At 45.4% G+C, this 12,066-nt stretch overlaps 1 protein-coding gene across 1 annotated transcript; it reads left to right on the top strand.

The window, feature by feature from the left end:
- The first annotated feature begins 2,629 nt into the window (after positions 1–2,629).
- LOC101361316 (carbonyl reductase [NADPH] 1) lies at positions 2,630–11,057 on the top strand. Its single transcript, XM_004389446.2, has 3 exons — positions 2,630–2,918; positions 3,678–3,785; positions 10,301–11,057. The coding sequence occupies exons 1-3, from the start codon at positions 2,630–2,632 to the stop codon at positions 10,735–10,737; spliced, it is 834 nt and encodes a 277-aa protein (XP_004389503.1). The 3' UTR covers positions 10,738–11,057.
- The last annotated feature ends 1,009 nt before the right edge of the window (positions 11,058–12,066 follow it).

Here is a 12,066-nt window from a genome sequence, read left to right as displayed (position 1 = left end):
TTAATGTTTTGGTTTTTGCCCTTTCTTCTTTTTTGGTGGGTGCATTTATTGTTATAAATTGACCTCAGAGCACTGTTTTTGCTGTGTCACAATGGTTTTAATATGTTGTGTTTTCATTCTCTTTTGATTCTAGCAATTTTTTAATTACATCTTTGATTTCTTTTATTATGCAGTAGTTTGAAAGCAAGGTGTTATTCAGTCTCCATGTATGAGTTGTTGTTTTTTTTCCTTTCTATTTCTGTTATTGATTTCTATTTTTATAGCATTTTGATCAGAGAAGATGCTTTGTATTATTTTTATGTTTTTGAATTTCTTGAGGCTTGCTTTGTGGCCTAAAATGTGGTCTGTTCTGGAGAATAGTATGTGAGCATTGGAAAAGAATGTTTACTTTTGCTGCTGTTGGGTGGAGTGTTCTGTATATGTCTATGTGATGGAGTTGGTTTATTTTGTTATTTAGATCTTCTCTGTCTTTGTTGAGTTACTTTCTAGTTGTTCTTTCACCAATAGTGGAGTGTTAAAAAAGTCTCCTAGTATTATTGTGGAAGTGTCTGTTTCTCTTTTCAGTGCTTTTAGAGTTTGTTTTATGTATTTTGAAGCGCTGTCATTGGGTGCATTATGGTTATGACCTCTGGGTGGATTGACCCTTTAATCATTATATAATGTCCTTCTTTGTCTTTTATGGTAAATTTTATCTTATGGTCTATTTTATCAGAGATTAATATTGCCACTCCTGCTCTTTTTTGGTTATTGTTTGGTTGATGTATCTTTTTCTATCCTTTAAGTTTTAGTTTATTTGTATCTTTGTGTCTAAGGTGTGTCTTTTGCAGACAGAGTATGAGTGGGTGCTGTTTTTTTTTTTTTTTTTATCCATTCTGCCTCTCTCTGTCTCTTACTGGTGCATTTAGGCCATTTACATTCAGCGTGATTAGTGAAAGGTACGAGTTTATTACTGTCATTTTGTTATGCTTTTTTTTTGTGGTGTTGACAGTTTCTCTGTTCTACTTAATTTTCTGTGCTGAGTTCTTTTGATTGTGGATTTTCTTCTCATTTCCTTTGTTGTTGGTTTTGTGTGTACTGAGTCTTTATGATTTTCTTCTTTTTACTTTGATGAGTAGGTTTGTTAACTTTCTTTAGTTACCCTGAAATTTACCTTTATCTTCCTAAATTTAAAGCAGTCATTTATTTCTTAATATTGCCTTGACTTCCTTTCCATATGGAAGTTCATTAGTAAATGCTTCAAGTCACCTGCACTTTCTGCAATGAAGATTGTGTCATCTGCATATCACAAGTTGTTAATGAGTCTTCCTCCAATCCTGATGCCTCCTTCTTCTTCATATAGCCCAGCTTCTCAGATTATTTGCTAAGCATACAGATTGACTAAGTGTGGTAAAACAATAACCCTAATGCACACTTTTTGTGATTTTAAACCACACAGTATCTCCCCTTGTTCTGTTTGAACAACTGCCTCTTGGTCTATGTACAGGTTCTCATGAGCACAATTAAGTGTTCTGGAATTCCCATCTTTCACAATGTTATCTATAATTTATTACGATCCACACAATTGAATGCCATTTCATAGTCATAAAAACACAGGTAAACATCTTTCTGGTATTTCTGCTTTCAGCCAAGATCCATATGACATCAGCAATGACACCCCTCGTTCCAAGTTCCTTAAAGATTACAGCCTAGGAAACCCAATGGGGCAGTTCTACTCTGTCTTGTTGGGTCCCTATAAGATGGAACGTAAACGAGTGAAGTCCATATAAACACGGGGCGTGTGTGTGTGTGTGTGTGTGTGTGTGTGTGTGTGTGTGTGTGTGTGTGTGTGTGTGAAGTACATAGGTCATAATAGATTTGCTATTTCTGTAGTCTTCACATGTACAGTTCAGTGACAGTATGTTCATGTTGTTCAACCATCACCCTTAACTGTTCAACAATTTTTTCATCACCCTTAACAGAAGCTCAGTGTCCCCTAAGGATTGTGTCTTCCTTTCCTCCTCTATCCCATCCACCCCTGGTAACCAGTAAGAAACTTTGGTCTCCATACACTTGCCTATTCTAGATCTTTCATATAAGTGGGGTCATATATATTTGTCCTTTTGTGACACATACTTCACTTAGCAAAATGTTTTCAAGGATCATTTATTGAAGTGACACTGTGAGCAGCTGAAGAGCTGAGGGAATACGGGATACGCCTGGAGAATCATAAGGATTCAGTTCAGATCTAGCCACGGGGTCACACCGAATGGTACTTTACTGCAAAGCGAGCGGTTGCAATCACTGACACCCCAGGGTGGTTTCGCAAAGTCCTCCCAGGAGGTTCATTTGCGCATTCTCTGCACGTTGCTGCGGGAAAGGCGGAGCCCCTGGGCGGCGGGTACTCTCCCTCGGGGCCTCCTCCCTCGCGCGGGGGCGGTGCCTGCGTCTGCGCCTGCGCACTTCGCCCCAGCTGTCCCTGGCACTCATCCTGTCCCTGGCACTCATCCTGCCCCTGCGCGCCGAGTAGCCTCCAGCAGTCACTTAGAGGCGCCGCGCCGCTTCGAGTGCGCAGACTAGTCCGCTGTCCGCAGAGGTGTCCTTCACCTCTTCTTCGGGTTTTTGGTCAGTGCCACCGCCTTCCCACCTGACCATGTCGTCCTCCATGCGCGTGGCGCTGGTGACCGGGGCCAACAAGGGCATCGGCTTCGCCATTGTGCGTGAGCTGTGCCGGCAGTTCTCCGGGGACGTGGTGCTCACGGCGAGGGACGAGGCTCGGGGTCGGGCGGCCGTGCAGCAGCTGCAGGCCGAGGGCCTAAGCCCGCGCTTCCACCAGCTGGACATCGACGACCTGCAGAGCATCCGCGCCCTGCGTGACTTCCTGCGCCGCGAGTATGGGGGCCTGGACGTGCTGGTCAACAACGCAGGCATCGCCTTCAAGAGTAAGGCGTTGGGGGCGGGCGTCCCAGGGGCGCCTGCCTCGGAGTGGCCCTGCGGTGGGGCCCCTCTCCCCTATGGGGTTGGGGGAGGACTCCTTAGGGAGGGAGAAGGAGGGACTCGGGGGAGAGCCGAGGCTGTTCCTAGTTGGATGACTTTCCAGCCAGAGGGACCCTTACGTTTCCCTGGCGGGACTCTTGTGTGTCTTTTCCAGGTTTTTTCCATACAGTTCCTCTCTGACTGGACTTTAGGGCAGTTGTGTGAACTTTTAATTTTGTATTTTGAAATAAGAAATTACAAAAAGAAGGCAGCTTCTGTCCGGAGGTGAGATGGGAAGGCAGAGAGGGTGAGGAGCTGGTTGAATGGACTTGGGCAATCAGGGGTGGAAAGGAGGAGTGTGCTGTCACAGTATGGGGAGAGCAATTAGGGTCACATAACAATGTATAAACTTTTGTATAGGAGACTAACTTGAAATGTAAACTTCATTTAAACTACAACAATAAAAAAAGAAATTGCAAAAAGAAAAAGTACACAAGGTCTTGTGCACCCTGTACCCAACTTCAGCCATTGGTACCATCCTATAAACTGCAAAACGTCATCAAAACCGGAAAATTGACAATGGCGCAGTGCTGTTAACCAGCGCCAGGCTTTTCTGAATTCACCAGATTTCACATTAACTCTGTTTTGAGGGGTGAGAGACTAATCACTCTGTGAAACTACCACATTGTTACAGTTTATTAACGCTGTTCTTTTCTCCCCAAAAGTTGCAGATTCTACACCCTTTCATATTCAAGCAGAGGTGACACTGAAAACGAACTTTTTTAGCACCCGAGATGTCTGCTCGGAGTTGCTGCCTCTGATTAAACCCCAAGGTAAGTCTGTGATGAGGAACACCTCTCCAGTGCCTAGCTTGCTGGAGCTGACCTCTGCTGGCCTCCGACTCACCTCCCCAGCTCCTGCTTGCTCACAGAACCCCAGCTACACTGGCCCCCTCCCTGTGTCTCTACCCTGCCAGGTGTGGATCTGCTTCAGGACTTTGTATTCCTCTAAGGGCCATTGTGGGTGCTCCATCCTGTAGATCTTTGCACACCTGGCTCTTTCTTACCCTTCAGGTCTTAGCTCAGATGCCCCTCACAGGTTGAATTCCCTTAGGATTCACCTGTTGTCCTCTCTCCTTCATCTCTGTTCCTGTACCTATACTGTACCCACTGCTGTGAGTCAGTTCCGACTCATAGTGATCTTAGTCAGGGGAGCTGGACTCCGATTGGTGATTGGAGCACTATTACCAATTCATTAAATAAATTTTTAAAAATCATATTGTGTTTTCAGTAAAGGTTGACATAGCAGTTTAGGTTCCATTCAACAACTTCTACACACATTTTTCAGTGACATTGTTTACATTCTTTGCAATGTGTGAACATTCTCAATATTTCTGTTCTGGTTGTTCTGTTTCCATTAATGTAGTTTCCCTTAACATCTTATCTTTGCTTTAGAATAATTGCTGACCATTTGATCTCCTAACCATGATTTTTCAAAGGAGCATGGTACTCACAGGTGATAATCTGTTATTTAGTTAAAGGTGACCTCCGGCAAGTTTGGGTTCAAGGTTTAAAGAGTATCTCAGGGTGGTGTTCTCAGGGAGGCTTACAGTCTCAACTGATCCAGTAAGTCTGGATTTTTTTTAAAGAATTTGAGGTTCTGTTCCACATTTTTCTTCCATTGTATCAGGATCCATCTATTGTGGTCCTGATCAGAATGGCTCAGAGTGGTAGCTGGGCACCATCTAGTTCTTCTGGTCTCAGGGTAGATGAGGCTGTAGTTTGTGTAGACTGTCAGCCCTGTAGGTTAATTTCTTCTTTGACTCTTTGATTTCTTTCTTTTTCTTTTGCTCCAGACAAGTAGAGATCAATAGTTGTATTTTAAGATCTCTAAATAAAAATTTTAAAATAGCAACAACAACAACCAAAAAAACAGTTGTTGTTGAGTTGATTCTGACTCATAGAAACCCCTTGTGAGTCCAAGTAGAACTTTGGTCCACTGGGATTTCAGTGGCTGATTTTTCAGAAGTAGATCACCAGGGCTTTCTTCCAAGGCTTCTCTGGGTGGACTCAAAACTCCAACCTTTCAGTTATCAGCTGAGCATGTTAACTGTTTACACCTCCCAGGGCCTCCATCAATTCATTAAACGAGTTGCTATCTAGTCGATTCCAATTCATGAAGACCCAGTATGTTTCAGAGCAGAACTGCTCCATGTGGCTTTCATGCCTGTGAACTTTGGGAAGCAGGTCGCCAGGCCTTTGTTCTGAGGTGCTTTTGGGTAGGTTTGAACTGCCGAGCTTTCAGTTAGTAACCCAGCACTTAATCGTTTGCGCTGTCAATTAATTAGACCCTCCTGAATCCGTCACCTCCCCACAACATTCCCAAAGCTCCAGACTCACATATTTGTCTTCCTGCCTTCCCATCTCCTCCTGACCACCCTCCCTCCCCCCAACGCTGCCCTCCCCTCCACATCTAAAACAGACATTTCCAAAGGCGTAGGTGCTCCTCCTGTCTCTTCAACCATCTTGCTCAGCGAACCCACGTCCACCCAGCCAAGACCCTGGATGTCAACATGGTGACCCACCCACGTATAATCATTTACCAGGTCTTAAGAGTTTGCCTACCACTTTTTCCCCAGTTCATTACCTCCATCCCAGCTCCAGCTCAGGCCCTTCCACTGTCATTTCTGGGCAAGTGCAAGCCCCCCTGAGTGATGGCCCTTCTTAGTCGTCCTCTCCCTGCACTGTCTATACTGTCTGCAGACATGCCCCTTGTGAAAATCCCTGAGGGACAAAGTCCAAGCTGCCTTGCATGGTGTATGGGGGTCTCTGTCATCTCACCCTGCCTAACCCCAGGCTCCTTTTAACTCTCTTTCGGCATGCTCAATGTTCTGGCCATAACGGATTACCTTGTTTTTTTGTTCGTACACTGCTATAATCCTTACCCCAAGGTCCTGGGATGGAAGGGGCACTCCACCCCAGAAAACACACATCAGTTAAGGCAAGCTGCCACCATTAGAAAGGTTAAAGCGAGTGGCTTTGAACCGAGTGCATGCATGCACAGTTGCTCTCCAGTCTGCTTTTGCGGGGTGTGTTCTCTCCACTTTCTCGCCCCTCCCCCTTCTCCCTGTCTTGTCCCCCTAGAAGGCTCTTTCTCCTAAGACTGGCCCAGTAGGGCCTCGAAGCGTGGCTCTTTCACATGTCACCTGACTCTTCATCACGCCAGCACTTGAAGGCAGGTCTAGAGCTGTGTATTAGTGTCCTGGGCGGCCGTGACAAAGCCCCACAGCTTGGTGACTTGTAAGAACAGAAACTTAATCTCTCATACTTCTGGAGGCTAAGAGTCTGAGTTCAGGGTGTCGGCAGAGCCGTGTCCTCTCCAAAGGCTCCAGGGGAAGATCCTTATCCTTGCCGCTTTCTGGTAGCCCAGGTTCCTTGGCTTGTGGCTACAGCATGACTCCATTGTTTGGCTGTTTTCCCTCTATCCGTCTCTGTGTCTCTTCCCTGTTTCATAAGGACACCACTCCCTGGATTGGGACCCACCCTGCTCCACTACGACCTCGTGTTAGCTCAGCTGATAACGTCTTCAAAGACCCTATTTCCAAGCAAAGCATGTTCACAGATCCCAGGGGTTAGGACTTCAACATAAATATTTGAGGGGACACGATTCAATACATAACTAGCTCCTTGTGCAACCACCGCACCTTCTGCACACATTTGTCTTAGAACTTATGCTTCCACTCGGTCCGTTGTGCTCGCTGTGCCGGGCTTGGTTGGTGCTCGCTGTGCTGGGGCTGGGTCCCAGTGTGACGAGTGAGGGCATTCATGGATTTGTAAGGCAGGCTCTATTCTAATAATTTCTCTTGCCTGAGGAACACTAGAATTTAATGGACACGTAAGTATGTGCTATGTTCTTCTCACTGTGAGAGCAAAATTTTCTTTCCTTTTGAAAAGGTAGCCACAGCGGTTCCTGTTCTGACTTTATTCTAGCCCTCTTTGGGAGAAAACTGAGAAATCCTAGGTAGGGTAACCAGAAGGAAATACCGTGCTTCCTCCCCTGTCCTGGTCTCCTAGTGCTGCTGTAACACAGACCCACAAGTAGGTGGCTTTAAAGAACACAGTTATTGTCTCACAGTTTAGGAGACTAGAGGTTCAAATTCAGGGCAGCAGCTCTAGGGGAAGGCTGTCTCAGCTCTGGGGGAAGATCCTTGTCTCTTCCAGCATTCCTCTGTGTTCCTTGCCAAGGCCTTCCCCCTTTGTGCCCACTTGTCTCTGTGCCTGTGCTGCTCCTTAGAGCTACCACATGACCTCTGTGGGTGGCAGAAAACATCTAAAAGGGGAGTGTTCAGTGTACTGTTTGGCGTGGAGGAGGAGGAAAGGAAGAGGTGTTGTGACCTTAAAGACGGAGAGAAAACTGTTTACAGAGAGATGTGGATTTCTCTTTGTTTTCTCAATCCTTTAAAAACAAAGTTATTAAAAACTACTCTAGCCACATAAAAAGATGAGAACACTACTACAACCCCATGTACCCACCACCCGACTTAAAAAACGAGACGTCAATGCCGCTTAAGCCCCTTAACCCCTTCCTGCTTGTTTCCTTCACATTCCTCCACACCATTATGCTGAACTTGGAAGAATGCTTTATTTAATGCTGGTAGCCTATGGTGTTTTTTTGTTTGTTTCGTTTTTCTTTTTAAGTAATATTTTGTATATATTTTGAAAAGTAGGTGTTAAAAAACCCTGATTTAAGGAGATACCGGTTTTCGAGTTTCTGAAATCTGAAAATCGCTAGAGGATGGTTAAGAAACATGGTAGTGAAGGAGTCTGCTTAGTTTCCTAGTGCTGCTGTAACACAGGAGCCCTGATGGCACAGTGGTTTAGCACTCGGCTGCTGACCATCAGCGGTTCAAACCCAGCAGCCGCTCTGTGGGAGAAAGATGTGGCAGTCTGATTCCATAAAGATTACAGCCTTGGAAACCCTTCGGGGCAGTTCTGCTCTGTCCTACAGGGTCACTATGAGTGGGAACCGACTGGACAACAACTTTTGTTTTGGTTCTTTTTTGCTGTAACGCAAACACCACAAGTGGGTGGCGTTAAGGAACAGAAATTTATTTCCTCACAGTCCTGGACTCTAAAAGTTCAAATCCGGTTCTCAGCCGTGTCAGTGGCTTCTGTGGGCCTCTCCAAATTTCCAGTGTCTTGTGACAGTCCTTGGCATCCTTTGCTTGTGGAATGGGCCCTTACATGGCATCTGTCTCCCCTGTGAGTGTCTCCATGTCTGTTCTGCTCTTTCCATAACTCAGACGGGGTCGGGTTTAGGACCCACCCTACACTGATGTGACCACATTAACATTAGAAAAGAAAAACCATGTTTCAAAACAAGATCAAATCCACAAATACGGAGGACAGGACTTCAATACCTATTTTTGGGGAACACAGTTCAATCCATAACATCTACTTCTAACACTTCGTGGGTCTATAAAGAATGGATGAACACACATTGCTTGATGCTGTGTGCCAGGCATTTTGTATATATTTTCCCATTTTACTGAGGAGAGCATTGTGGCATGAAATATCTCAAGGTCACATGCACATCCAGGATCTAGACGTAGGTCCTGTGACTTCCCAAGCAAATTGTTCTTCCCCTGTACAATGGTTCTCAAATATTTTTTTCCAAGGAGCCCTTTCTTAAAGTAAAGCTGTACCGAGCAGGCCAGTGTGACAAATGATGGAAGGGGATGTCCCCTTGGTTGAGGCCCTTCTTTCTCACCACAGTGGCCTGCAGGACACCTCAGAGGAACCCAAAGGGCTCCAGGAGATTTTAAAAGCATTGCAGTGTATGGTGAAAACTCCTTAGCGTTCTAGAGACCTTGGCAGCAGGTACTCTTGGAATAAGAAGAGATAGAGGGAATGTGATGAGTATAAACTCTTGTCATGGATTGAATTACGTCCCCCAAAAAATGTGTGTATCAATTTGGCTGGGCGATGATTCCAGGTATTGTGTGATTTTCCTATATGTTGTAAATCCTGCCTCTATGATGTTAATGAGGGAGGATGGGCAGACTAGATTGTGTCCTGAAGCAATCTCTTGAGATATAAAAGAGAGAAGTGAGCAGAGAGACAGGGGGACCTCATACCATCAAGAAAACAGTGCCGGGAGCAGAGCATGTCCTTTGGACCCAGGGTCCCTACATGGAGAAGCTCCCAGTCCAGGGTAACACTGATGAGAAGGCTGACAGAGAAAGCCTTCCCCTGAAGCTCACGCCCTGAATCTGGACTTTTAGCCTACTTTACTGTGAGGAACTAAACTTCTCTTTGTTGAAGCCATCGACTTGTGGTATTTCTGTTAAAGCGGCACTAGATGACTAAGACAACTCTTAAAAGGTCCAGAGGAGCCAGGTAGAGACTTCATTCCTCTGCCTGGGCTATTAGAATCCAGTAAAGTTTTTGAGGTTTGTTATTCAGTGGGTGACACCTTTACAGTATCGCTTGTTATCCCAGTCTACTTGGCTCCTTGTTTCGGACACTGAGAGTTTGGAGAGTGAGGCCCCAATATTGGGGACTCCTGAGTGTTTACAGGACTCTAAGGGGTCAGTCACTCCACAAACAGTTGTGGTTCAGTGTACAATTCAGCGGCATAAAGTACATTCACAGTGTTGTACAACCATCACCACTGTCTAGTTCCAGAACTTTTTCATCACCCCAAAATGAAATTTTTACGTTTTTATTTTTTTTTTGTACTTAGGTGAAAGTTTACAGCTCAAGTTAATCTCTCTTACAGAATTTTCTGCACATGTTGTCATGTGACACTAGTTGCAATCCCTACAATGTGACGGCACACTCCCCCTTTCCGCCTCGGGTTTTCCGTGTCCATCCAACCAGCTCTTGTCCCTTCCTGCCTTCTCATCCTGCCTTCTAACAGGAGCTGCCCATTTGGTCTCATGTATCTGCTTGAACTAAGAAGCATGCTCTTCATGAGTGTTATTTTATGTTTTATAGTCCAGTCTAATCTTTGTCTGAAGAGTGGGCTTCGGGAATGGTTTTAGTTCTGGGTGAACATAGCATCCGGGGGCATGGCTTCTGAGGTTCCTCCAGTCTCAGTCAGACCATTAAGTCTGGTCTTTTTATTTGAATTTGAATTCTGTTCCACACTGTTCTCCTGCTCTGTCATGGACTCTCTGTTGTGTTCCTATTGGGGCAGAGATTTTTACGATTTTTTGCATGTAATATTTGTAAAAAGTTGCCAGTTTTGTACCATCAGGAGCCTGATGCAAGCTTGCAGTCTTGGTGTTTTGGTCTTGGTCTTCCCTGTGCATGTCTGTCTGTGTAATGATGTGTTTGTGTTGTAGGCAGAGTGGTGAACGTGTCAAGCATGGCTAGTATCCAAGCCCTTAAATCCTGCAGCCCAGAGCTGCAGCAGAGGTTCCGTAGTGAGACCATCACAGAGGAGGAGCTGGTGGCTCTCATGAAGAAGTTTGTGGAAGATACAAAGAATGGGGTGCACCAGAAGGTGGGCTGGCCCAACACTGCATATGGTGTGTCGAAGATCGGTGTCACAGTCCTGTCCAGAATCCACGCCAGGAACCTGAGTGCACAGAGGGGAGGTGACAAGATCCTCCTGAATGCCTGCTGCCCGGGGTGGGTGAGAACTGACATGGCGGGGCCTAGTGCCACCAAAAGCCCAGAAGAAGGAGCAGAGACCCCCGTGTACTTGGCCCTTTTGCCCTCAGATGCTGAGGGGCCTCATGGACAGTTTGTTTCAGAGAAGAGAGTTAGGCAGTGGTGAGCTTGACTCACAGTGCCATTCTTGGGTGCCATTTTGTTTCTGTTCTGAATAAACCACAGGGCATTGACACTTGTCAGCAATGTCCCTGTCAAGCACGCACTTTCAGCTGCCTACTAATTCTGTGCATTCTTTTTTGATTTTCTCCATGATGTCTTATAGGGAAAACTATGTGTAATCAGTGAAAATAATGACTGCGAATCAATAGATGAATGAAATTGGTTCTTGATAAATACCTCTTTAGGTCAGAGGAAGGGACAGTGTAACCCAGAGTTTGACGTCCTTTTTCCGTAGAGGGCTAGATAGTATTTTCAGCTTTGCAGGCCATGTGGTCTCTGTCACAGCTACTCAGATCTGCCATTGTAGCAGGGCACCATGTGAACAAATGAGTGTAGCTGGGTTGACCCACGGGCTATAGTTTACCAAACTCTGGTGCAACAGGAACACTGACAAAGGCAATACATGCAGGTGCAACTTTGCCAGGGAATCACTTCTGTCATTAGAGCCATTGCAGCTACAGTGTGAAGGAAGGGCTAGGCCCACAAGTACTAGTACACTCTGTGAGTCAAGATAGACGGTGACTTTCTCAAGACAACTCAGATGGAACATGTCTGCCTTTTCTCTCATTTCCCTTAGTTCACTGAACAATCCAAAGGAGCTCTTTTAGACGTGGTTACTTTTAAGAGTAAATGACTTTAAAAAAAAATCGCTGCTGAGTCAATTCTGACTCATGGTGACCCCATGTATGTCAGAGTAGAACTGTGCTCCATAGGGCTTTCAGTGGCTGATTTTTCATAAGTAGATCACCAGTCCTTTCTTCTCAGGTGCCTCTGGGCGGACTCCAGCTGTAAACCTTTTAATTAGCAGCCGAGCATGTTATCCGTTTGCGCCACCTTAAGGCAGGTAAAATTCTTAGAACAGTCCTCAGTAAGTGTTAGGTGCTGCTGCTGCTCTTTTGAGGGTCAGCTTCTGGAATATTCCTTCCCTAGGGTTGTTGCTCCCTTTCACCTAGGACCAGACACTGACCTGCTCTTGATGAACTGAAGTTGTCTTCCCTGATCAAATCGGCTTCTGCCTCTAGAGTAATAAGGGCTCTTAGCACTCTGCACCAGATACTAAATAGTCTACTTTTTTCTTTTTACCTCTTTTTTTACCACATAACCCAAAGTGGATTTTATAAAGAAGGGAGGGATAAGAGACACCATGTGTCACAAGAGAAGCAGGCTCGGTTGGGACGTGAACAAAATTGGACTCCTGACCTGAGCCTTTAAAGGCTATGGTTTTCTTCAAGACATGGACCACGCTCAGACTTGATTAATTTTCTCCCCCTGC

Source organism: Trichechus manatus, unplaced genomic scaffold (assembly GCF_000243295.1).
Source record: "Trichechus manatus latirostris isolate Lorelei unplaced genomic scaffold, TriManLat1.0 scaffold00245, whole genome shotgun sequence".
NCBI classification, from domain to species: Eukaryota; Metazoa; Chordata; class Mammalia; order Sirenia; family Trichechidae; genus Trichechus; species Trichechus manatus.
This window is presented reverse-complemented; position numbering and strand designations above follow the sequence as displayed.